Source organism: Suricata suricatta, chromosome 9 (assembly GCF_006229205.1).
Source record: "Suricata suricatta isolate VVHF042 chromosome 9, meerkat_22Aug2017_6uvM2_HiC, whole genome shotgun sequence".
NCBI lineage: Eukaryota > Metazoa > Chordata > Mammalia > Carnivora > Herpestidae > Suricata > Suricata suricatta.
Window position 1 is genome coordinate 74,266,254 of NC_043708.1, and position 25,156 is coordinate 74,291,409.

Genomic DNA, 25,156 nt, shown 5'->3' on the forward strand with positions numbered 1-25,156 from the left:
CTCTGGCTTGTTTCTTGAGGTAGCCCTGTGAGGCGGTCCTCTTCGTGGACTCTCTGTTTTCATCCCACTCTTGCAGATCAGAGTATTGTGGCAACAGTCCTTCTCAGTTTGATAGACGCTGGTGGGTGAAAATTACAGAGCCCCCTGCTTCTCTGCTCTCTTGCCCCTCCTCCCTACAGGTCATTTGTAACATCTTAAGATTCCATTGCTTGCTTGAGGATTGGTCTTTCAAGTCTTTTATTTATTCTGCCTTGTCTAATCATTTGCTTTCATCTTGGAATTCTGTGCCAGGGTTTGATGTTGCCCTTGTTTCAGAAAACCATATATCTTGAGGTGCCAAGGTGACTCAGTTGAGCATCCGACTCTTGATTTTGGCTCATGTCATGATCTCACAGTTTGTGGGTTTGAGATTTGCATTGGGCTCCATGCTGACAGTGTGGAGTCTGCTTGGAGTCCTCTCTCCCTCTCTCTCTCTGCCCCTTCCCCATGTGTGCTCTCTAAACAAACACACATACATACAAACTTAAGGGGAAAAAATTAATTGGAGAGATTTTACTAGATTGTCTACAGTGGTACAGGATTAACACAGACTATTCACCAATTATTTGGGGGGAAACAGCTAGATTCTAAATTCCAGAATTCAGCATCATCCTTCTCTCATAAAGCCCAGAACCTTCTTAGGGTACTTGAGTGTATTTGACTTTTCTTTCAACATAATCCATGCAGATGGGGAAGCCACATTTTAGGGGCATTGGAAAGATAGGCACATCTTATTATGTGGTTTTCAATGTGGATATTTGATGCTCAGGGGCGTTGGGGGCCCCACATCTGGTGAGAAAGCTAATTATAGGTCACTGTTGAGCAGGAGGAGAGATTTTTATTACTTGTACTGTTCTTTTGGCTCCACCTAACTTTTTTTTAATAACCACTGTAGTGGCTTGAATAATATTTCTCATAAAGACAAAGAGCTGTTGCTTTGTTTTGGGTAAATATCAAAGTGCTTGACATCTACCTCTAGAAAAGTTTATCTGTGGAAGCTAGACATTGGGTGGCAAAAATTTTTTATGTCCTATAAGCTGAACTATGGGTCATCTTTGGTTTTATCTCTGTCATCCTGTGGACTTAGGATCCACCTTGACTTCCAAATAACTCATAGATGTGAATAGAGAAATTCAGAGAGGATAAAGAGTATATATTTCGTTTTCCTGTAGCAGCCATTGTGGTGACTATTTTGACTTATTCTCTTCCTATGAAGATCGTGGACTTGCCAGTCTATAGAGTTCATTTGTGATTTCCCAGAGACCTATGTTCTGTTCGAGGGCATATTCTCAGGGCTCTGTGGCGAATAAAGGAAGGTGATCCCAGTGAAGAGCCAGGAAAATGAAGCTTAAAACAAAGTATTCATTCAGAACTAGTGATCCTTTCCTTTTGCTTTCTAGACTTGGTTTCTGAAAGGACTCATCACAATGGTCTGGGCCAATTTTGTGAGAAAAAGCCCCAAATACCTAGGACAGATGTCAGTTATGGGAATTGCCGGCCACTACCAAACTATCAGAACTGGGTGTTACTAGGTTTGGGCACATCTTCTGTCTCTCATGCTCACTCTTCATGTACACCTGATGTATATTATTGAAACTGGAAATCTTAGCAGGTTCTTATTGCCCACCTAAAGGTTGTTTCTTGTAATCCCACCTGAGCTTCCTCTGGAGAGCTTTCCGGATGTACTAAGTCCTTTCAGGGTTTTTTTTTTTTTTTTTTTTTTTTTTTGCCAGTGGTGCTGAAAGGGTAAGCTCGTAATTCAAAGCAGTGTTATCTATGACTAGATGGTAAGCTTTTTGAAAGCCTATTGGTACTGTAGAATTCTAACAAATAGAGTGTCCACTTTGTCACTGATCCTAAGACTGTGTTAGACCAATTTGAGAAGGTAGGCAGAGTGAGAATCCTGGGTATTATAAATACAGTGACAGAGTTGGTCTATCACCTTTATTTCTCCAATGTTGTCATTAAGAGAATACTATCATTATCAGTTCTGTGAAATGTAGTTTTATATTTAGAGTCATATTATAGTTATTTAAAGGAACCCTTGAGCTAATCCCTTTCCTAAAATGAAGAATTATTTTTGAGTTTAGATTTTTATATCTTCAAACATGTCAGCATGTCAAATATTTGTTATCTGTTTTTGTTCCAGGAAACTCAGATAGCCAAGAAGCCTAGGGGAAATAACTTTATTAATTATAGGCATAAAAACAAATGGTAGGACCCAACAGGTGCTGGTGTCCAGCCATTAACTGACCATGTGGTCTTGGTCAGGCCATTGAGCCTCTCTAGACCTAAGGTTCTCTATTCTTCTATAAAGCAAGGGTTAGAATGAATGACATGTATGGTTTCAGTATATGAGATATATGTATGTTTTGTTTTAAATGCATTCTGAGAAGGTCTGTGCACTCAAGAAAGTTTAGCTTTTTTTTTTTTTTTTTTTAGATTTCCTTCTTTTTGGCTAGGTTCCAAAAGTAATATGTGCTTGTTGTTTACAAAGGAAAATTCAACTGAAAATGTATTGTGCAGAAAGGAAAAGTCTCCTTCAATCCCACTCTCTGAGAGAGAATCATTCTTAAAATAGGTAAAATAGGTATATAATTATCTTGGCTTATTTCTATGCATATATTAATATTTTCTGATATATACATGCATATATATATATGCTTCTTTCTATGCATATATTAATATTTTCTGATATATACATGCATATATATATATATTGTACTAAAACTTGATTTTTTTCATGTAACAGTTGAAGTAATATCTTTCAACATCAGTACACACAGTTACCTTATTTTTTTAAATTGAGGTATAATTGACATGTAACACTATATTACTTTTAAGTGTACCACATGATTCAATATTTGCATATATTGTAAAATGGTAACCATAAGTCTATTTAACATCTGTTACACAGTTACATTTTTTCTTGTGATGAGAACTTTTAAGATCTACTCTTAGTAACTTTCAATTATGCTGTAGTCACCATGCTGTATGTTACATAAGCTACCTTATTTTCCAAATCCCTCATACAATGTCACTAATTGAATATAGGAGGGACACCAAATACATATGTTGGCCAAATGGTTGTTACGTCATATTTAGCTGACATTAAAGCTAAATAATTATCACTGTCATAGAATGGATGTCTGGAATACAAAAAAAACCCCTGAAAATTTAACAAGACTCAAAAATTTTTAATAAACGGTTATAGTAGTCAGATTTAATTTTGACAATATATATTCTCCTTTTCCCCCAGTGCCTGGGGTTGGATTATTCCTGCGGTCACTACACATAGTTACAGTACTGCTGATAGTAATGTTGCCCTTTGGCAACTAACCTTGTCCTCTCCAATAATAACTAGGAAAAGACTAGGTAATAGGCTAGGTAAAGACTTACGTCCTCATTAACCACTGGTCTTGGAAATTTGTGTGATGATCATGAGTTTAATTGAAGGAATCTCAGAAACCGAAGCGTTGTGCACTGCTCGAAGCATGCTCTCTAAGTATTTTCAGGAGCATACTTACGATTGCTTGCCAACACATATATCTAACTTGCTGATATTTTTGCTGCCTCACACAATTAGTTAATTGAAAAAAAATGTCATTAACGTTGGCTCTAAAATTGTGGCAGTGTATGAATGCAGTTGACTTTCAAGATGTAAGAGAACCATTTTAATATCGTGTGTATCTCTGTATCTTGGCTTTATTGTACACACACCAGCTTCACCATGATTTCTGGGATAGAATGATATGAGACTTTTTATATGTTAGAAAAATGTGAATTCTCAAAATATATCTGTTTTGTTTAAATCTGCCCCCTGCCGTATTTAGCAAATTCTAGTGAATAAATCATGTTCTTAATAAGCAGCCATTGGATTTAGCAGGGCTGCGATTTTGGTATTCTTATCTGCAAAGTAGAAGATTAAGGGCTTTTTATTTCTGTTGCTGCTTCAAGCAGCCTGCATAATAGGTACCAGCTCTGCCCCCATCTTGTCTGAGGATTTGGTGTAAGTACACAACAAGGCAGTTCCACAACTTCTTGTAACTCATGAAATTAGTCTTTGGCTGAAGAAGAAAGTACGGAACGCGTTTTATGCTTTCGAGCTGTGTCCATTACACCGTGCCATGATTACCATCTGAACACACAGCTGTGTGAATGTGACCGAAGCTTTGAGTGCCTGCAGCCCCTAAGACACCCTTCACTGCATTTGTTCCATTGTCAACCACAGTTAGTGGTCACTGTTCATTGGTTTCCACTCTATACTTCTTCATCTGGACTCACCATGTCAGCGTGAGAGACGGGGAACTGTTCCAACAAGAGAATAAAGCAGGACCAGGATTGAATGGATTGTCAAGGAACTGTCCTGTTTATTTGTTTGAGAGAGTGAGCAGGGAAGGGGCACTGGGAAAGAGAGAGAAAGAGAGAATCTTAAGCAGGCCACACTCGGCGAGGAGCTGGATGCAGGGCTCAGTCCCACAAACCATGAGATCATGACCTGAGCCAAAATGGAGAGTTGGACCCTCAACTAAGTGAGCCTCTCAGGGACTCCTGTGCTGCTTTATTTAAAGGAGGTCTTCATGTCCAAGTGTCTGAGGCCCAGGATAGAGGAGTGGCACATTTGGTAATATCACCATTGCTTTTGTGCGTGTTGCAGCATGATTGAGGAAGCAGAATGTTGGTACCTGTTTACCAGAAGCACTCTTGATGCTGGGATTCACAATTTCCACGAATCTGAATACTCTTTCATCTTCAGTGACAGGAGTAGAGAGGTTGGCATTCTTTTGTAGATATTTGAACAAGCTTATTTTTCAAAGTTGGCCTCTATACTATTTATTTATTAGAATTTTTAAAATGTTTTTGAAGTTTGATTACTGTAAGCAAAATATGTTTTAAGTATTTCCTTTTCCTCAAGCATTTTCTTCTTTGTATTTTTTTATGTGTGTATTTTGTATGAATCAAAGATGACTTCATGGATGTCATTGTGATTCTATATATTTTCCTAGTCTTAAAATTTTACATTTTATATCAATTACAAAATTCATGTCGGATAACTCTGATATCTTAACCTCTATGGATCTTTTTAATTTTTTTCTCCTACTCTTAGTTTTTTGTTACCTTGGTCTCTTCTCCTAATGGGCTTGGTGATTTTTAATGAATTTTGGACACTGGTTCTGAAAAATAGTAGAGATAATTTTAGACTATTGATAATGTCATTTTCCTCCAAAAAGGATTTACTTTTGCTTCTTATAGGTAGAATCAGAGAGTGAGATGCTTTGCAGCTTTGTCTCAGACTGTGTGAGGGTTGGTTTATTCCTACTTCATTCTCACTTCTTTTTTTTAATGTTTATTTATTTTTGAGAGAGAGAGAGTAGGCACAAATGGGGGACAGGTGGAGAGAGAGACTCCCAAGTAGGCTCCACGCACAGAGCCTGACACGGAGTTTGATCTCATAACCGTGAGGTCTTGACCTGAACCCAAATCAAGATCTGGACACTCAACCAACTGAGCCCCAGGTGCCGCCCTGCTGCCTCTTCTAAGATATACTCATCAGGCCTCCCACCTGAAAGTCTGATTTTCCAAAATTCTTCTTCATCTTTGGACCCTGAACTCCAGTTTTTGTCTGCTTTGTACCATAAAACTAGCAAAAGCTCTCCACATCTTTACAGCCTCCCTGGTTGTTATTTTATGCTCAGTTCTTCAGTGTCTCAGGACCACCTGCGGGAATAAACAAATGCCTTAAAGGGAAAAGCAGTTCTTTTTTAAAATTTATTTTTAAAAAATACTTCTTTAATTTTGAGAGAGAGTGTGTGAGAGGAGGAAAGGCAAAGAGAGAGAGAAACACACAGAATCCAAAGCAGGGTCCAAGCTCTGAGCTGTCAGCAAAGAGCCCAAAGCAGGGCTCAAACTCATGAGCTGCGAGACCATGACCATAGCCAAAGTCTGGCGCTCAACCGACTGAGCCACCCAGGAGCCCTCTTTTTTTTTTTTAATTTATTTTTTAAATTTTACATCCAAGTTAGTTAGCATATAGTGCAACAATGATTTCAGGAGTTGATTCCTTAATGCCCCATACCCATGTAGCCCGTTCTTCCTCCCAAAACCCCTCCAGTGACCCTCTGTTTGTTCTCCATATTTAAGAGTCTCATATTTTGTCTCCCTCCCTGTTTTTATATTATTTTTGCTTCCCTTCCCTTATGTTCATCTCTGTGTCTTAAAGTCTTCATATGAGTTAAGACATATGATACTTGTCTTTCTCAGACCACTTTCACTTAGTATAATACCCTCTAGTTCCATCCACGTAGTTGCAAATGGCAAGATTTTATTCTTTTTGATGGCTGAATAATACTCCCTTGTGTGTGTGTGTGTGTGTGTGTGTATGTATGTATGTATGTATGTGTATATATATTATATATATATATATATAAATCCCTTCATCCATCAATAGGTATTTAGGCTCTTTTCCATACTTGGGCTATTGTTGATAGCACCGCTATATACATTGGGGTGCTTGTGTCCCTTCGAAACGGCACACCTGTATCACTTAGATAAATATTTAGTAGTGCAATTGCTAGGTCATAGGATAGTTCTATTTTTAATTTTTTGAGGAACCTCCATACTGTTTTCCACAGTGGCTGCCCCAGTTTGCATTCCCACCAGCAGTGCAAAAGAGATCCTCTCTCCGCATCCTCGCCAACATCTGTTGTTGCCTGAGTTGTTGATTTTAGTCATTCTGACAGGTGAGAGGTGGTATCTCAGTGTGTTTTTGATTTGTATTTCCCTGATAATGAGTGATGTTGGGCATTTTTTCATGTGTTGGTTGGCCATCTGGATGTCTTCTTTGGAGAAGTGTTTGTCACGTCTGGGAAAAGCAGTTCTAAATGTCAGGCTTACCTCCTTAGCTTTCCATCTTTCAGGGACCTTTGTCACTTGTGTTATAAGTGGCTCTTTTTGGCCTGGTGTTATCTGTCCTCAGTAAGAGGATTGGTTTGCATCAAGCTATTTAGTCGTTGTTGGACTCTTACCTGTATTTGAAAGTGAGTATTCAAATATTAAGAAGAGACAGTGTAGCATGCCTTGTTTGCCTTACTGTATTTTGTGCTGGTTATATATTTATCTATGCAGTTGCAGCATCTTGTATAATATAGAAGTTCAGGAATGCCAAAAATAACATCGAATATGGCATTCAGATATTTGGTCAAGTTTTAAAAATCTACCAGATTTTCAATTTATTCGTTTATATATATAATATATATGATATATATAATATATATATCATATATATACATATATTAGCAGATGGTATTTCTTATTTTCACTCCTTTTCCTCTTTTTCCATTAGGTGGTTTTATTCTGGTTGATTTGCAGAAGCTCTTTGTACATAAAAGATATTAACTCTTTGCTTATGTGAGCTATAGATGTTTATCACCAGCAAATATGGTTTGTATGACTGCTAGATTTTTGGATTTATTGAGGTGTTTGGTGGCCTTTTTATAGCTCTTTTTAAAAACTAATGTTGGGGTGCCTGGGTGGCTCAGTTGATTAAGTGTCCGACTTTGGCTCAGGTCAGATCTCATGGTTCATGGGTTCAAGCCCTGTGTCAGGCTCTGTGCTGAACTCTTGCTCAGAGCCTGGAGCCTGCTTTGGATTCTGTGTCTCCTTCTCTCTCTGCCCCTCCCCTGCTCACACTCTGTCTCACTCTGTTTCTCAAAAATAAATAAATATAAAAAAAAAAAAGAACTAATGTTGCACACATTTATAAAGAAAGTACACAGATGCAGTCATAATAATACATGCACACAAATACTAATATCTATATACACATATAAAACCTTATTAATTAAATCATTCAGATCCTTTATTGTCATAATTTTTGAGGGATCAAATTGATTTGATTAAGAGTATTAATTTTACCCCTTCTTCTAATAGTGGTATTCTTGGTCCTTTTTGTCTTGAATTCGATCTTGCCAAATGATCATATTTCTGATCCATGTGTTTTGGAAATGATGGGGGTAGTATAGGTTTTAATTTTATCTTTGTCTTTCTAATTTTGAATTCTTCACTTCTCTTTTCCTCTTTTAATTTAGAAGAATGGAGTCTATGTTTAAATCACTTTAGGGGTATCACAAAGGAGTATAAGTATGATATGAGTGGGTAGAGGTGTGTGGGTCTTGTGGCAAGGGGGAAGGATTGAAAAAGGAGCCTAGGATGGAATATGAAGTTTGGAATGTGAAAGGAGGCTGGCTCAAGCAGAAAGTCTGAAGAAATAGGAAGCAAACATGGGTTATTGAGGGAGGATCACATTTTGCAGAATCCTGAAAGCGATGGAGAGGAAGAATTCTTCCTGTATAAATTAGATGTTCTTAATGCATATAGCCAAATAAGTATGCATTTACAAAATAAGCCCTGTGTCCAGGCTTGCTGTCCAGGATCGTCTTTTGTGCTTGTTTATGCTGAGCTTACATGTTCATTTTCCTTTATTCCACGAGCTCAGGGCAGTATACTGTGATTCACATGAATTAATTTTGTGCACCTTCTTTGAATTTTATTTTGCATTTGACATTCTAACCAGGTGAGTTTTAGAGTGATGGTTGAGGTTGGCAACCTCACCTCAGAGAGATAGAAGTCTGTCATATTGTGGGTAAGTCTAGAACTTCTTTCCTTCCTTTCTGTTCTTCTGCCTGTTCAGCTGCACCTGCTCCCCAAATCATAAATATGTTTCCTTTCATACATTAAGCACATGAGATGAAAACGTGGTAACTAGGAGTAGATGGCCAAGTCTGAAGGCCTGAACTATTTTGTTGCCTCTTGAGAAGCGTGGAGATGGCGGCTTACTGAGAACTGGGTGAAAGTGAATGCTGGTGCCCACAACGTTTTCAAGTGCCCGGATTGGTCTGTAAGGAGGAGCCAGGAGCTTTGACGAATGAGACCACTGAATTCGGGACAGTTAGCTCATCAGAAATGGCACTTTTATTCCAAAGGGGAAATTTAGAGAACTGAGTGGTCTCCTTTGACTTTTGCATAAAATTGTTTGGTTTGTTTTTTTCTCTATCTTTAGGGGACTCATTCTCACAGTTCCGGTTTGCGGAGGAGAAAGAGTGGGATGCTGAAGTGTCGTGTCCAAAACAGGTAAGATGGTTTGTCGGGAATGCGGGTTGGCTCTGCTCAAGGCTGAAGACTAACGCCCGTACATTACTGTTGAGACAGGGGCTCTGTGGAGAAGAGAGTAGTCATTCACCTACTTGTGTTACAGAAGCTGGTCAGAGAATGTTTGGAGAGCTTAAATTATACAGGTCTTTGAAGCTAGAGTTCACCTTTACACCTGGCCATCTGTGTGAATCCCTCACATAGACTGGGCTGCCAGTAAGGGTATAGTCAGGATTTTGTGCGGATTGCTCTCCCGTTGGGCCTTCTTTGCCCTTTCTGTGAAACTTCCCCTTAGAATTGAAAAGCGATTTCCCCCTCCTACTGCTTGTAATATTAGGTGAAAAAAATCCTTAACTTTATAGCTTTAAATAACTCTGCTTCTATAATTAGGAGAATAAAACTATAAAATAAGAACAAATATCACTGAAGTCTTTGGGCGAATCCATAAAGCCCAGCCACTTCACTGGCTCTGTGATCAGGCCATACTTTTCCTGAGGAGTTTCGATTCTTTTCCAAGTGGGATTTGACTGATTATTTCCACGTGAGAGATGACAGGCATTCTTACCCTTATAAAAAGTGCAGAAAATTAGTGGTGGCTTGTCATGTGCTCCCTGACTCCGTGGCTAGGGCATGCTGTCTGATACAGTGGTTAGACAGTCTGCCCACAGCCTCAGGCAGGTGGCTCAATCATGGACCCGAAGCCCAAAGGGTCAGGTACCCTCTTCCCCGTTCTGCTACCAGCTCAGCAGCACACACTGTAAGTGGTTCATTTTATCTCTGGGCCAGTGTGATGTTTACTTGTTTGCAATGGACATTGATTTGCCACACAGACTGTGCAGCGGGGGGTGTCACTTGTAAAATGACTGACTGCCTGTCACTTTTACATCGCGTACAGATTACCACGTGGAAAAAGTAGGGAATTAAAAGTATTTGTCTGCTTAAGTCTGTATGGGCATATGCCTGCGGTACAGTTTAGGATTCTAGGACAAACTGCAAACAGATAAACCGAAGTCATCAAGGAGTACGGCAAAAGCCAGACAACTCATATTTCAACTCCTTTTGAGCCACGTTGACTAGTAGAGAATATTTTAGTTATTCTGAGTGTTTCAAGTAATTCTAACATTCCTCATTCATCAGAACACCAAGAACTTGTTCTTGACTAGATGTTTTATTAGATGCAGTCTGTTCGAAGATGAGTAAGACAGAGACCATGCCTGTGAATTGCCCTTAGCCCAGTGGCTGACCCATAGTAGCTGATCAGTAAATATTTACATAATTAGTGAAAAAAACTGTTACACAAAATAAGTGGTGTCATCAGTGAATTAAGAGAATACTGTGGGGACCACTTTGGGCTGGCAGAGATGGAGAGCAGCACTGGGGGAGAGAGAATGGGCCTCGGTGGAAGAGTAGGATTCTGCCGTCAAGGGAGGAGAGCTGAGAGGGCAGCTGTGCTCAGAGTCAGGATATCGCTGGAGAGCAGTGCACCCAGAAGAAGGCCTGGGCCGGTCGGTACCAGCAGATTGAACTTCATTTTCTTCTGGGTGAAGTTTAGCATGTGGGTGAGAGCACAGACCTTGGAGAGACCAGCCTCAGCGTGTATCTGAGTTCAAGGACTCGGGCTGACTTGTTTCCTGCTCTTGGGTTCTCATTTGTAAAACAGAACTAATAAGAGGATAGAACTTGGGGTTATAATGGTGGTTTATTTCTGCCATCTTCTGCCTTTTTATTTCTAAAAGGTCATTTGTAATCATCACCTGATATGTAATTATTTTGTTTTTTGATAGAATTCAGCATTTTATGTGGACTGTGAGTCATTGGTCCGTGCCCTGCAAGAGCTGCCCCTCTCACTCCGCCTCAATGTTGCTGCTGAATTGGTCCAGGTAAAAACCCTGACAGCATCTTCCAGCTGGTGGGGGTTAGGGCAGCAGAAGGAAAAAAAGTGAAAAATGTCCCTCTGCAGAATGTCTCGCACAGTGAGCTTTTGCTTTTATGAAGCTAGGGTTTTGTATCAAGGTGGCATTTTGAAAAGCTATAAGGGACGGGGCCCCTGGGTGGCTCAGTCTGTTAAGTGTCCCAAATTCGGCTAGGTCATGATCTCCCAGTTCATGGGTTTGAGCCCTGTCTCAGGCTCTGTGCTGACAGCTCAGAGCCTGGAGCCAGTTTTGGATTCTATGTCTTGTTCTCTGCCCCTCCCCTCAAAAATAAACATTAAAAAATTAAGTTTTAAGGGAGAAAATACTTGAAGGATCAAATGTCATAGAACTGAATGAAAAGTAAAAGTATAAAGCCTAGGTGGTCTTGTACTCAAAAGTTTCTATGCCAGACTCTTTGTTAGCACTAAGTTTACAGTGGTGATCAGACAGACATGGTTCCTATGCTCATGGAGCGGAATCTGTTGGGAAATAGGAGTATCAATCACGTGACCCAACTCTGATAAGTCCTATGAAGGAGAAGCATAGTGCGCTATGAGAATGTATAGTCACCTGATCTACTTTGGTATGGTTAGGAATGACTTTCCTGAAGAAGTGTCCAATCAGCTGAGACCCAAAGTAGAAGAATGCCTGAGTTGGGATTTAAAGAAGAGTGACCCAACCAGATCTGCCTTAGCGATACCGCTAATGATGATAGTATCAAGGGCTGTTCTGCCTGCAGGCTAATGGAGAGTGGACTGTGGGAACAGGCAGAAGTGTTTGGTGACTGTGCGCACGCAGACACGTGGCAGAGAGCAGAGGGAGCACAGCAGGAGGCTGCTGCGCTGGCCCGTGTGATGGTGGAGCTGGCACAGAGCTTGACTTGACCAAGAGGTACTGCAAAAGTAAAACTGGCAGGACTTGGTCAAGCACTGGAAATGGAGAGCGAGCAAGGAATTGTTCTAGGCTTTCCAGCTTGTGCACCTCAGTGATGGGGTCACATCAGGAGGGGCGAGGTTTGGACGGTACAGGTTCGTGCCTCTGAGACAGCAAAGTGCAAATATTAGATGGATAGAGAAATTAATCGTGCAGAATTAAGGGCTCGAAACATAAATGTAGGAGATACTAGTGTGAGACAGCATTTGAATGATGAATGAAGAGATGAAGGGGCCCAACGGATATTACTACAGGAACTTCAAAATGTAATTGTGGCTTGACTGAGTTTTTTAAAAAGTGAAAACCCTGAGCAGTACTAACTGTAAATAGAATCCCAGCAACTAAAACGATCAACTTCATTCTGCACCTGAATGTGATGCTAAGCTTGCGCAGACGCACGAATTGGTTACCCATGCAGTTGTTTCTGCTCAGGTGAGGCCAGCTGGTCCAATTCGGGGCTGGAGGATAGTGAAGGACAGGGCCGAGGAGTGGAGAGGGTGGCATTTGCCTCTCAGGGGGAATCGCCATGGAGCTTTCAGAATGTTGGGGGTTTTCTTACTGATTGGGACGGGCCCAGCCCTGTTGTGTTTCAGTGAGGGCTCCTACATTTTGGCCCCTATCAGTAAGGAAGGGTGCTGGGGCAGGGCCTGAATTAGAGACCCTTTGTGGACTCCCTGTCTGGATTGAACTGGCCATTGCACAGAGTTTGGCGTCTTTCGTTTTTGTTTCTGCTCAAGCAAATGTGGCAGGACTCAGATTTTTAACTTCTGCTTCTCTTTCAGACCACCCTCCCTTTAGAGCTTCCTCAGGTGAAACCAAAGAGAAATGATGAAGGCAAGGGACTAGGGATGCAGTTAAAAGCACCCCTGGGGCCTGGAGGAAAAAGGTCTGTCTCTGAGCTCAAGTCTGCTGCTGCTGGCTGCCCCGTGTCCCTGGGTAAAGATAGCCCAAACCCGGGTCCCACCAACGGTTCCCGGGAACCCACGGCCCCACTGCAGTCGGGAGCAGGCCACTTGGAGGAAGAATTAGATCTGCTGCTGAGTTTAGATGCACCTGTAAAAGCGGAAGAGAACATCTCAACAGACCAGCTGTCTCAGGACCAAGAATCTGAGAAAAATGGGGAGGTGGCCCCAGAAGAAAAAGGTATGGCTTTCATTTGATTCCCTATCCATCGTCTTGAGTGTTGTTCTGCAACAGCCCCACCTGCGTCCCATCCATACACCTCTCCATGAGTGTCTGACATCGATCTGCTGTGGTCCGTGGACATCTATTTCTGTGCTCACATCCCCGCTTCCCCCTGAGCTGACCTTTCTGACAACATTTCCTCCCACTCGATACACCAGGCTTCCAAAACTGCTGCCTGCCTGCCTGCAATATTAAACCCGGGGCTGCAGATTGAACTCGTGCTAGAAAAAGGCATTAAGATCCTCCTAGCCCTCAGCTGTGCAGCGGCAGACCTTTTTAATCGACTATCTGAACAGGCCTGTTAACCAACTCTCCAGACTCCTTGCTATTTCGATCTTCTTCTTCTTCTTTTCTTTTTTTCTTTCCACAAAAGAGCACTCCCTTCTCTTTGTGCGGGCTCCGGGAGCCAGGGGCCCATGTGATAAGGAGCGGCCAAGGGTGACTGCTCCATCCACACGCTGCATTGGAGAACCTTTGAAGATTTTCCAGGAGTGCTACAATAGTAAAAAGAAAACTGAGCTGTTGGTCTTGTTTAAAAAACTAGTGAACTGTGAAAGTCAACTTCAGGATAATTAGAGGGGCAACTGCCTACCCCATGTAATAATTTGTTAGGATATTCTTGTATCCTCTCCAGGATTTGGAACTTCTTGAATAATAGAATGTTTTTCCTTGTTGTGAGCAAATAGTTAGGGCTGACTTCTGTCCTAGAACAAGCCCCCAGGGAGCCATAACCCTCAGTCTGGGGACTGACCTGCAGCTGTTAACACTGCTTTTATTCCCCCAGGTCCTGCAGAGCCCTCTGTGATGGAAGAAAAGAAGGCGGAATCAGAGCAAGCAAGTACATCAAAAACTGTTACTGAGGAAGAGCTTGAAGACTGGTTGGATAGCATGATTTCCTAACATAAAGAAAGAAAATGGAAAAAAAAAAAGTGCCTGAAGCAAATTTTGGTTGCCTTGTCAGTAAGGGTGGGCCAGGGGCCCCGAGCAGCTGGTTCACAAGCATGCCCCACACCTGTGCGTGCCATCACGCTGGCGGCACCTCTGTGTCCCCAACATCCGAGCCTATGCCTTTAAGAGGCTCCTTGCAATTGTTCTCTGGCTTAGTGATCTGATCCCTTAAGGGCTGGGGATGTTAGGGCTCTTGTTTCCAGCCTCCTTCCTTTCAGCGTTTGCAGCAAAGCAGGTACTGCTGATAGAATAGACCCAAGCAACAAGGCATGCGATTGGCCAAAATAAATGAACGCAGGTGTACTGGACTTCCTTTCGTTCTTGGGTGGGGTTTTAGGCCATTTGTGTCCTGTCCCTTTCCGCAGCAGTCACAGTGGTGCGGCAGAGTGAGCCGGGAGAGGTGCAACACAAGAGGCCAACACCAGGGAGTGGTGTGTATTACTTTATTGCAGTGGGCACTTCCTTTATGTAAGGAGATTCACCTAAACACAGCAGCTCCACTACTTACAAGGAGACCAGAAAGCAGTACTCAGTTTGGCATAAGATTGAACTTTTTCTGAATTTTCAGTACAGTACTTCTAATAACAGCAGTTGACAAGCTGTTACTGAAAAAAAAAATTATATGAATAACCTTCAAGTGCAGTTTCGTAAAGACAGAAGATCAACACAACTAATTAAGGAACTGTGTCCGTCCAGAACATAAACATAAAAAATTTGCATAGCTATATCTAAAGAGATTTTTAAGGCACTTAATCGATATTTCAGTGTCGACAAAGTGTTTTTTTTTTTTCTATTTAACTGCTTAAAGCTTTTCAAGCTGATTCTGAATACATTCACTAGCAAGTACCATGGGAGAAATCTGCAGTTAAAATGATGTTTTTCTGTAGTTCAGATCATGAGTCACTAGTGGATACTGTCACATGACATCCAAGTGTGTGAAATTTCAGGTATTGTGCATCGAAGATTTCATATTTCTAGTCCTTTCCTCAATGACTGCCATTGTGACAAACTAGTTTCATTACAACCGAAAATCTTGAAGGTATTCAACTATAGTTTCCTTGATTCTTTGCCATCTTTTAACATTTTGAGAGGTTGTCTCCCACAGGGCTATGTCCATTAGGCACAAAAAGCCAAATCAATTCCAAGGTCTCACATATTTTTAACAAAGACTTTCTCGTAAGGGAGGCATTTAGAATATGTCACATTTCAAATATTTTGCAGAACTGTAAAAGGATTTATTTCACTGAAGTTGACCGTCCAGAATTGTGGAGTTTCTCTCAGATTTATCCAAGCTGATCTTCATATTGTTTCCGAAAGCAGTCACCAGCCGGGAAGAAATCCCAACACCTTTCTTGGTACATTTTCCAGACATAAGATTCCTGAAACGATGGGAACAGACAGAACTTCTTTTGAAACCACAGTAAGCTAAAACCTGGGTTGCTTTTACTCTGTAGGTCTCCCTTTGGGAATGGTGAGGAGGTTTTATTTCTATGAGGCCCAACTAGAACCTTCTTCCTTGCTCTGTTCCCAGCCCAAGCTATTTTGAGAGCAAAAAGTCATTCCCTACCCCACTGTTCCTTCCTCACCCACAAAACTCAAAACACTGGACACCAGGCAATGATTGTCAGTAAAAATACTTAAAGATCTAGAAATAAGCTCATTCTAGGCCATTGGGTAGAAGGCAGAAGAATGCACAATGAGGGGACAGTTACCAGTGGCAGTGGGGGTAGATCCCTGGAGCATAGAAGGCAGATCTAGAACCAGTTGCCTCTCCAGTGTGTGAGCTGTGAAGTTTTCCTACAACTCCGAGGATGGTCGAATATTTGATAACTGACCATCTCTTCCTTTGTTCTCTATCTGCATTTCTTTCTCCTACTTAGTCACAGAGTCCCTTTTGACACATACCTTCACTCATACTACCCGCACCTCCACATCCCCTGCGTCACCCACACACGAGGTGGTATCGTTCTCAGGCTGTCCCTCACACAGTTTTACTCTTTGTTAAGCCACCCACTCAGCTCCTCCTTGTCTTTTTCTCTGTAACGTTCTCCCCACCTCCACCTATTCTACTCTGAAGCAGTAACCGTAAGGGTTTAGAAAATGTCAGTGAGCTGGGAAGGATAACCAGAAAGGTTTTAGGAGTAGGTTGGAGTTGCCTTACGATGTGGGGTTCTAAGGTCACAAAAAGAGGGTGGAATGACACAGAGGAACAATGCCTGTGAGACACTGAGGGAGGCATGGGTCTACCTCAGACCTCCGCTGCTCTGTTGAGTCTCAAGACTTCTGAAAAGGAAACTCTTGATGCAGGGCTAGGATTTTTTTTTAAATCAAAAAATTATTTCTTTTGTTAAGCTCATGGCATTTTCTTTTTGTTATTACAAAAGCAAGTCAAATCATGACCGGAAGAAAATGTAGCCAAACAAAAAAACTAACACTCATAACCCACCATCCAGAGACAAGCATTGCTAACTCTACCAAGACTTTCAGACCATTTTCCTCACAGGCTACAGTTCATGTAGTCATGGGAAGAGTGGTGTTTTGTCACATATGCTTTCTAATCTAATGTAATACATTTAGTCAATCTAATGCAAAGTGCAGAAAATGCTAGATTGGCAGGGCTATGATTCTTAAGATACTTTTTTTCTCACCTGACCCGTGTGTTCTGTTTCATCTTTGTTAATCAGATACATCAGGAAGAACCTGGAACAAGGGAAAAAAGGTATAATAAGTGAGAAAAAGACATTACTTTGATTACTCTTTTTGTGAGGTAAAAGTCTTTTGTTCCTAAACCTTGAGCTAAGGTGACTTGTGACAAAGCATTTTGGCTTTTTTTTTTTTAAATCCTTAACCATAAAATGGTGACCAAAACTCTATTAATAGGTGAGCATAGAACTGAAATCATACCCTCAAAGATAGGTCATGGAAAAGGTGGAAAGTATTTAACCTCATTAAGTTGCTGTGACTCTTCAGAAATAGTTTCATTTGTATTATGGACACAAATACTTGTTCTAACGGTGACGGGTCCGAGGTTTGAGTCTGTGTGGAACACAGGTATCCATGGAGGCCGGGGCTGGTCATTCAGCTCACACTGCACGATCTCAGAGACGGCTTCCCACCGAGCCGGTCTCTTGCCCTCCAAGTATAGGCTGGAGGTGGGGAGAACCCGAGCCCCGGACCTCACATTCTCTCAGGGCGTTCTTAGGTTTATAGCTTAAGAAGTTCTAAGTAGATGTGGTTCCTTCCTCCCTTTTCCTTGATCAGACTAAGAAGCCAGGGCCAGTATCTTCATGATGTTTGAGACTTGGGCACATAAGGACATGACTCCTCTCCTAGCACATTTATTTGACACAGCACGGTTTTTAGGGGGGAGTTCCAAACCTGAATAAGGCGGGTTCTCTCAGGTTTCCTGCTTGAGCTTCATGGAGCCAGAAGGGAGACCATTATAATACATAGTGATCTGGGAAGACGTAGATGCAGAGAGCACAGCAGCATTTCCCATCTCTCTATTCATGGGTTCTGACAAATGCTCCTCTTTTATAGAAGGACATCCATCCATCCCAGTCACCTCCATTTCAGATGAAAACTCTTTTACTGAGACTTAACAATCATGAATACTCATGACTTGAGGAAGGGTATGCTAAAGTTTCTTTGTTTTCATTTTTGTACCTGTTAGGATATTTTTTAAACTTGTGTTTTTGTCTTAAACTCACATTCTAACAAAAAGATAGGTCTTTGCTTCCTCTCTTTGACAGTAATACTTTTCTCAAAGGCTAGGCCTATTCCATCCTAAAGAAAGATGCATTTTTCCTAAACAATAAAATGTAGACTTAGAGGGGAAGAGCTAGGCCAAGGAGCTGCTTTGCTTCTTTTCTTGGAAATGATCACGTGGCGAATCGTATTGTCAGGTAATCCATATTCTCCGTCAGGTATAGGCTTCGTAGACGGGCCATGGCACAACACAGGCTCTGAGTAACTAACTTGCTCTTGAGTGAATGCTCTACCTCAGAACCAGTAAATACTTATTGGAGCTTCCTGGGTGCCAAGCTCTAGGCACGGGGACAGAGCAGGAGGAAGCACCCACAACTATCTCACGCTCACAGAGCTGGTATGTTCGAAAGGACAGACGGGCAGGGTGAGGCCTGCAAACCGCCCATGGAATCCAGCAACATGCAGGGCGCTGACCGCCGTGACGGAGGCCCACGTAGCATGGTGGGCAGCAAGGCCTGACCAGGACGGGCTCACCGGAGAACAGGAAGAGAAAAAGTGGAGGTGGTAAACATAGACACTTTAAGTTCTGCTGGAAGGGAAAGAAAGAAGCAGGGTGACAATAGCCGGGAGTAAAAGGGGGGCTGCAGTCATTTTTCTTTGTTTAGGATTTTCAAAAAGAACATGGGTATGGTGATAAAGGTCCAGGAGAGAAAGAGAAATTGCTGTAGTTATGGCACCTTAAGAAGGGATGGGGTCTGATCCCAGGTGGAGGGACTGACCTTTGCTACCAGCAGGAATGGCCCACAGGCACATTTGTCACCATGCAGCAGAGGCGGAGAATAGGGACAAAGATGGAGGCTCTGGGGGGCTCAAAGTTTTTTCCTAATCGCTTCTACTTTTCAGAGCAACAGGCATAAATGGCGCTTTTACAGGGTGACGTTTAGGACACCACTGTTTTACTCTGCCACTCCTTCCCCCGGCCCCTGCCCCTCCGTGGACCAAGGGTACTCACAAGTAGTTGGCTAAGTTGTGCTCCTGTAAGGTATGTGTTTCAAAACCATGAGGGGTCGTGTCAAAGTAGTCATTGCCAATCCCGCAGATGAAACATTTAGTCTAAGAAGAATGAGAGAAGGAGTAAAGGCATTAGGACATGTGACATTATACATTTTTTAAAATGTTTTTATTTATTTTTGAGAGAGAGAGAGACAGCATGAGCAGGGGAGGGTCAGAGAGAGAAGGAGTCACAGGATCTGAAGACAGCCTCCAGGCTCTGAGCTAGCTGTCAGCACAGAGCCTGACGTGGGGCTCGAACCCACGAACCGTGAGATCATGACCTGAGTTGAAGTCGGAAGCCGGACACTTAACCAACTGAGCCACCCAGGTGCCCTGACATGTGACATTATAGGCAGAAGATCTCTGACTGAATTGAGAGACAACGAACAATACTTCTCTCCTTAATGTGTTGGGCTATTAGTCATCTACTTCACAGTGCCCCCTATCTAGCTCCTGACTAGCGGAGGATGCTTGCTCTTGCCCAAGGGGGGCTGCACCAGGGTGACAGGCCAGGGATGGATAGGGAAGGGTGTGGAGCAGGGAGGGAGGCACAGAAGAAATGCCCAGAGCTAGCAGGTAAGTGCAGGAAACAGGGCAGGGATGGCAAACAAAACTTTGTTGGTAATTTGCTTAAGGCTAGCCCTTAGTGATGGCAGACCCTTTTATTTAAAAAAACTCCATTTGCAGGGCACCTGGGTGGCCCAGTCAGTTGAGAATCTGGCTTTGGCTCAGGTCATGATCTTGAGGTTCATGAGTTCAAGCCCCACATGGGGCTCACTGCTGTCAGCTCAGAGCCTCTCTCCCCTCTCTTTGCCCCTCCCCCACTTGTACTCTCTCAAAAATAAACATTAAAAAAAGAAAACCCAGGGGCACATGGGTGGCTCAGTCAGTTAAGCATTCGACTTCAGCTCAGGTCATGATCTCACAGTCCGTGGGTTCGAGCCCCGTGTCGAACTCTGTGCTGACAGCTCAGAGCCTGGTGCCTGCTTCAGATTCTGTGTCTCCCTCTTTCTCTGCCCCTCCCCTGCTTACTCTGTCTCTCAAAATAAAGACACTAAAAAAAAAATGAAAAAAAAAAACCCCATACTCTAAGCTACAAAAATGGAGTTGGAACTAGTTGAACATTACCTCCATATCTTCTCGCACCTGTTCCTGCTGATCCCTTAGCTCTCCAAAAGCATCAATAATAAGACCTGGCATTTTAAATACAAAGACAGATTAAGTGTTTAAAAGAATCTGTTTAGTGGCTCAGGGCAGTGGTTCAATTGTTGAAGCCACATTGTTTTGTAAGAGTGAATTATCAAGGCTAAATGATTATGGCAAAATCAGAAAAATAGTTATGTTTCCAAATACTGCACCCAGGCTAAACATTTCTCATTCTTCCCCTTCCTCCACCTTTCCGCAGTATTGGATGCTAACCATAAACTCCTTAGCCCACTTGCCTCTCCCCTAGTCCCTCCCTGTTCTATGATGTCGCTTGGCCATTCTGTTTCCAGTCCTGTTGGCTCTTCCCCTTTGGCAGTGATGTAGATCAGGATTCCTCTTCCAGTTCTTTGCTTCTCCTTCCAGAACATCTCCTCTCCACTCACATCTTTGATCACCACCACCAGAGCTGACGGATCCCATTTGGACTGTATCATTTTGTTTATTGTTGTGTTTATGTTTATTTTATGTGTACTTATTGCATTATTTCTATCCTATTCCACTCCTGGCTGGTCCTCAACACCTGCATGTTTATAGGTACCTCAACTTGGTATGACTCAAACTAAATTTATCATCTTTCTCCCATTCCTGACAAGCTGTTGACTAAAATAGTAGTACCCCTTTCCCTAAAAGACAACAAGACATGTCGTTCTTTCATAGCTGCTTTTTCTGCTCCTTCCCATCCTCGTGCCAGGGAGGAGAAATAAGGGCAGGAACCATGAGGCTGTGGGACAAGACTCGCCCCAGGAGAGATCTCGGAAGGAGAAGCCAGCAACCCCAGTGGGGGCTGACGGGGGGCAGGGCGTCCTCCACTGACATTCTCAAGTTGCTTATGTCAGTGCCTGTATCTTTGGCTTTACGGACAGCCAAGCCTTGCATACAGTAGGTAGTCAATATTTACTGAATTAACAGGTAAATAAATGTACAAACCTCTGTATAAAATGTCACAGATACATAAAGAACTAGATCTAATAAGCCCTGTTCCTACTTAACCAAACTGGTAACCCTACCTTGAATGATGGCCAGCAAGATGACAATGACAAAGAAGAAGAAGGTGATGTCAAAGACAATGCGGTACATCTCATAGGGATCACCAGCAGGGTCTTCAATTTCATCGCCAATGCCGCCTCCTGCTCGCACGCCCACGTACATGTGGAATAGGTAACACTAGAGAAGAAAAATAGTGGCAATTCAGGTAAAAGTCACAGAGTTCTGTCTTTAGCAAGATGGTCTGATCCTTCACACAATTGGGTCTCAGTATGACAGTCCTGAGGCAGCACACATCACTCTCCGGTGACGTCAGCATTCTGCTGATAGCCACTGTCTGCTGCACCATCTGGTCAGTGTGGGGCGTCGAAAGGTGGAAAGACTGGGTAGATGTAGCCTTTAACATGTTATTTGCTCATTAAAAAAAAAGTTCTGACCTACTTGACACCTGTAAGAGAATTCAGGTAGGGCATGTATAAGTTAAAACAACTTTGGGCCCCAATGAGCACGCACTTGCCAGATGCTCGTTTTTCCCTCCTTTCAAGTGCCAGCCTCAGGATAGGCCCCTTCATACTTCTACATCCTCTGTGCACCCGGGAGGGCAGGCGTTCCTGCAGCTTCTGAGAGAACACTTCTGCTCCCCTGCTGGATCACAGAGCAGGGCGCCCCCCATCCGTCCTGCCTGGAGGCGTGAGGTTCAGGGAGTAAGGCAGGGACAGCACAGAGACGCATGCTAGTCACACGGGTGCAATAGCAACTGTGGTATTGCTCTCTGAGAGGGGTACCTGCCCCGAGAAAGCATAAGGGGAGTTGTTCACCAGAATGTTACTGATTTTAAATGATCACAGGCTAGGGCAGTTCAGTGGCACCTGTCCCCGACACACGGTGTTTGCCAGAAAGCTGGTCATTATGAACATCTACGCTCAGCCAGCTCCCTAGAGGACCTGTGGTCTCCTTGCCGGCTCGTGGCTGGCCTGATGGGAAGCTCCTGCCGCTCCAGCCTGCCACTCGAATTTTCTCAGACTATAGTGGCTGTTCTTAAAAAATCACCTTGGGCCTGCTGAAATAAATTGGGCACCAGATTCATGGGACTATACCCCCAGGTCTCAGAGACAAAGGACCAAAGATTGACTTCCAAGAAATTTAGATGCATGTCTGTCCACATTCAGATACAGGTAATTTACCACACATGGAGGTGATGGAGACCCTCGCTGCAGTGTGCTCTTTCCACCTGGCTTAGGTGAGTGCTTCCAAACCGTTTCCTTCCGTGCCTCTGTCTTTCAGAGACGTGTATTCTGCTCTAGTCTCTGTTCTGCGCTGTGACTTGCGGGCTTCCGCCCACCCCAGGCCCTTTCTACCCAGGGAACCCGGTAGGGGGCTCTCACCGTCATCATGTCGTCACACTTCATATCGGGCTCGTCATCGTCTTCGCTTTTGTTGTAGAACTTGCGGAAAAAGTTGAAGGCCACCACGGTGTAGAGGTAAACCACCACAGCCAAGAGACCCACAGTCAGAACCAGCTGCGAGTAGGGGGGCAGGGGTGAAGGGGAGAAGACAGGAGAAAAGAGTTGGGTCTTCTCCATCCTCTGAGGTTCTCAGAAACAAGAAAACGGGACAAAGGAGAGGGTACCAGTGAAGGCTGCTCTACTGCAGGTGGAGAAAACAGGCTGTGGGGAGAAGACAGTAATGCTGGGGGCTTATGGACTAAGTTCATTACCTCTAGCATCTCAGAATGTGACTGAATTTGGAGGTCAGGCCCGTAAGGAGGTAAATGAGAATGAGGCCTTTAGAATAGGCCCTGCTCTATCTAAAGGAACCCTTATAAGAGGGTGTTAGGACACAAAGAGAACCAGGAGTTTCATGCACAGAGGGAAGAGCAAGTGACAAAGCAAGAGGATGGCCCAGGGTAAGCCCAGGACAGAGGCCTCTGAAGAAACCCATCTACCCCCACCTTGATCTTAGACTCCTAGTCTCCAGAACAGAGAGGAGATAAATGTCCATAGTTTGGGCCACCAGGTCTGGGGTTCTGTCAGGGCAGCCGTGGCAGACACAGGCCTGGGTGTGGCACTGGGCGAAGTAATCTCTGAGGCAGTGAGGACCAAGGGGAACAGTGCTGGGGGGAGGTTCCCTTGGTACAGAGAGAGAGCAGTGAGCTGAGGCTTCACGCTCTGGCTTCTACCCTTAACACTGCTTCTAAAGAAATTAAAGGTCCCTGGGTGGCTTAGTCAGTTAAGTATCTGATCTCAGCTCAGATCACGATCTCACAGTTTGTGGGTTCAAGACTTACGTTTGGCTCTGTGCTGCTGACAGCTTAGAGCCTGGAGCCTCCTTCAGATTCTATGTCTTTCTTTCTGCCCCAACCTCACTCATGCTCTCTCTCTCTCTCTCTCAAAAAAAGAATAAACATTAAAAAAGCTTTTTGTTTACATAAAGAAATTAAAGGTTCTTTGGGTGGGTGTCTCTACATTACACGTTTTCATAAATAACCGTGAGTGGATAACTGCCACAGCTTTGAAGTTATAAGAATTATTTATGATGGTCTCGCAAAGTGACATTTTTCATAATCAGGAAATCTGCCTAAAACCTTTGCAGGGGTTATAGGGCATGCTTATTTCCAGGCTTCAAGAAGGACCACAAATAAGGATGCGGGAGGGGGCTGTGTGTGAGCCCGAGCTAGGAGGATCACAGCCTTTATGAATACAAGAAACATATTCAAAGACTTCTTTGAATGGGGAATAGTAACTTACCTAACCTCAGATGACAGACCTCACAGAATGCAGTTGGTTTTAGAAATAGAGAAGGAACCTGGGCTTTGCACTAAGGAAGAAATGGGCTCGTTCTGCCACTTAGCAGCAGTGTGGGCTTGGGTGAGACATTTAGCCTCTCTAAACTTCAGTTCACTTATGTGCCAAGTGAGCATAACATCTACCTTACAAGGTAGTTGTGAGCCTGGCACAGTGCCTGGCCCATGGCACAAACTGGGCATGTTTTGTTGTTTGGGTTTTACAATCTTGCCAGAGTTTATTCAGCAAGCCCATATAAAAAACTCAGTTTATCCTTTCCAGTGAGGGTACAGTTTTGTGTAATGCCATTAAGCCAAATCAATAAATACTGAAGTTTCAATATCTGAGAGGGGGAAGAAACTAATTCTAAAAGAACATATTGTAGAACTGGTATTCCACAGATCATGCTTTGGGAAACGTTGCCTTTATAGGAGCAAACTTCCTACACCATGGCCTTTCTCCCAGGAACCTACAACGAAGCATTTAACACAAACAAACATCTACATCGCAAGGTCTGTCATCACCTCCCCAAACTTTAGGGGCTTGTATGTGCAGCCAATTTCTACCTCTAGATTTCCTCTATTTTTATCATCAATTAAAACAAACATTGACTGTTGCTACTGCCAGAAACCTAGAAGAAACAGACCATCCTAATACCTGATGATCTAGCACCTTTTATCTTTCAGAAAACTTGAGTAGGGTTGATAATGGTGCATTAGCTTCAGGTGTACAACATAGTGATTTGACATCTGTATACGTTGTGTCATGCTTGACACCAATGTGGCTAGCATCTGCTGCCACAAATGCTATGACAGTACCACTGACTGTATTCCCTACACTGAGCCTCTTCTCACCACGGCTTACTCATCCCATAACTGGAAGCCTGGATGCACAGCTCCCTTCCCTCTGACGAACCACGGGGTCTCCGTAGTTATGGATCTGCTTCTAACACCTTCCATTTTAGAAGAATTAAAGGTCAATTTGACTCTGTTTTCCCCCTGGTTGGAATCCCTATTTTTTGAAGGCATTCAAGATGATGATTTAATAAGTGTATACATTGTAAAATGACACCGCAATCAAGTTAATTAACAGATCTGTCACCTCACACAGTTACGTTATTGTATGTGTGTATGTGTGTTGGGGGGTGAGAACATGTCAAATCCGTCAGCAAATTTCAAGTATATGATACAGTATTTTTAACTATAAGCACCGTGTTTTATATTAGATCCCTAGAATCTATTCATTTTATAACTGCAA

The 25,156-nt window shown here is 42.9% G+C and overlaps 2 protein-coding genes across 2 annotated transcripts in view; one reads left to right on the plus strand and one right to left on the minus strand.

Moving 5' to 3' along the window:
• The window catches only part of AVEN (apoptosis and caspase activation inhibitor), a 182,932-nt gene extending 168,459 nt beyond the window's left edge, over positions 1-14,473 (plus strand). Inside the window, exons 4-7 of the mRNA XM_029952227.1 lie at positions 9,098-9,168; positions 10,971-11,066; positions 12,815-13,175; positions 14,002-14,473. Of these exons, the coding sequence (XP_029808087.1) occupies positions 9,098-9,168; positions 10,971-11,066; positions 12,815-13,175; positions 14,002-14,117 (644 nt within the window). The 3' untranslated portion in view covers positions 14,118-14,473. The remainder of the gene's footprint in view (positions 1-9,097; positions 9,169-10,970; positions 11,067-12,814; positions 13,176-14,001) is intronic.
• Positions 14,474-14,594: 121 nt separating this feature from the next.
• Positions 14,595-25,156, minus strand: part of RYR3 (ryanodine receptor 3) — a 349,369-nt gene continuing 338,807 nt past the window's right edge. Inside the window, exons 99-104 of the mRNA XM_029952228.1 lie at positions 22,502-22,636; positions 21,140-21,296; positions 20,055-20,119; positions 18,886-18,986; positions 16,814-16,865; positions 14,595-15,544 (exon numbers count right to left, since the gene is read on the minus strand). Coding sequence (XP_029808088.1) covers positions 15,449-15,544; positions 16,814-16,865; positions 18,886-18,986; positions 20,055-20,119; positions 21,140-21,296; positions 22,502-22,636 — 606 coding nt within the window. The 3' untranslated portion in view covers positions 14,595-15,448. The remainder of the gene's footprint in view (positions 15,545-16,813; positions 16,866-18,885; positions 18,987-20,054; positions 20,120-21,139; positions 21,297-22,501; positions 22,637-25,156) is intronic.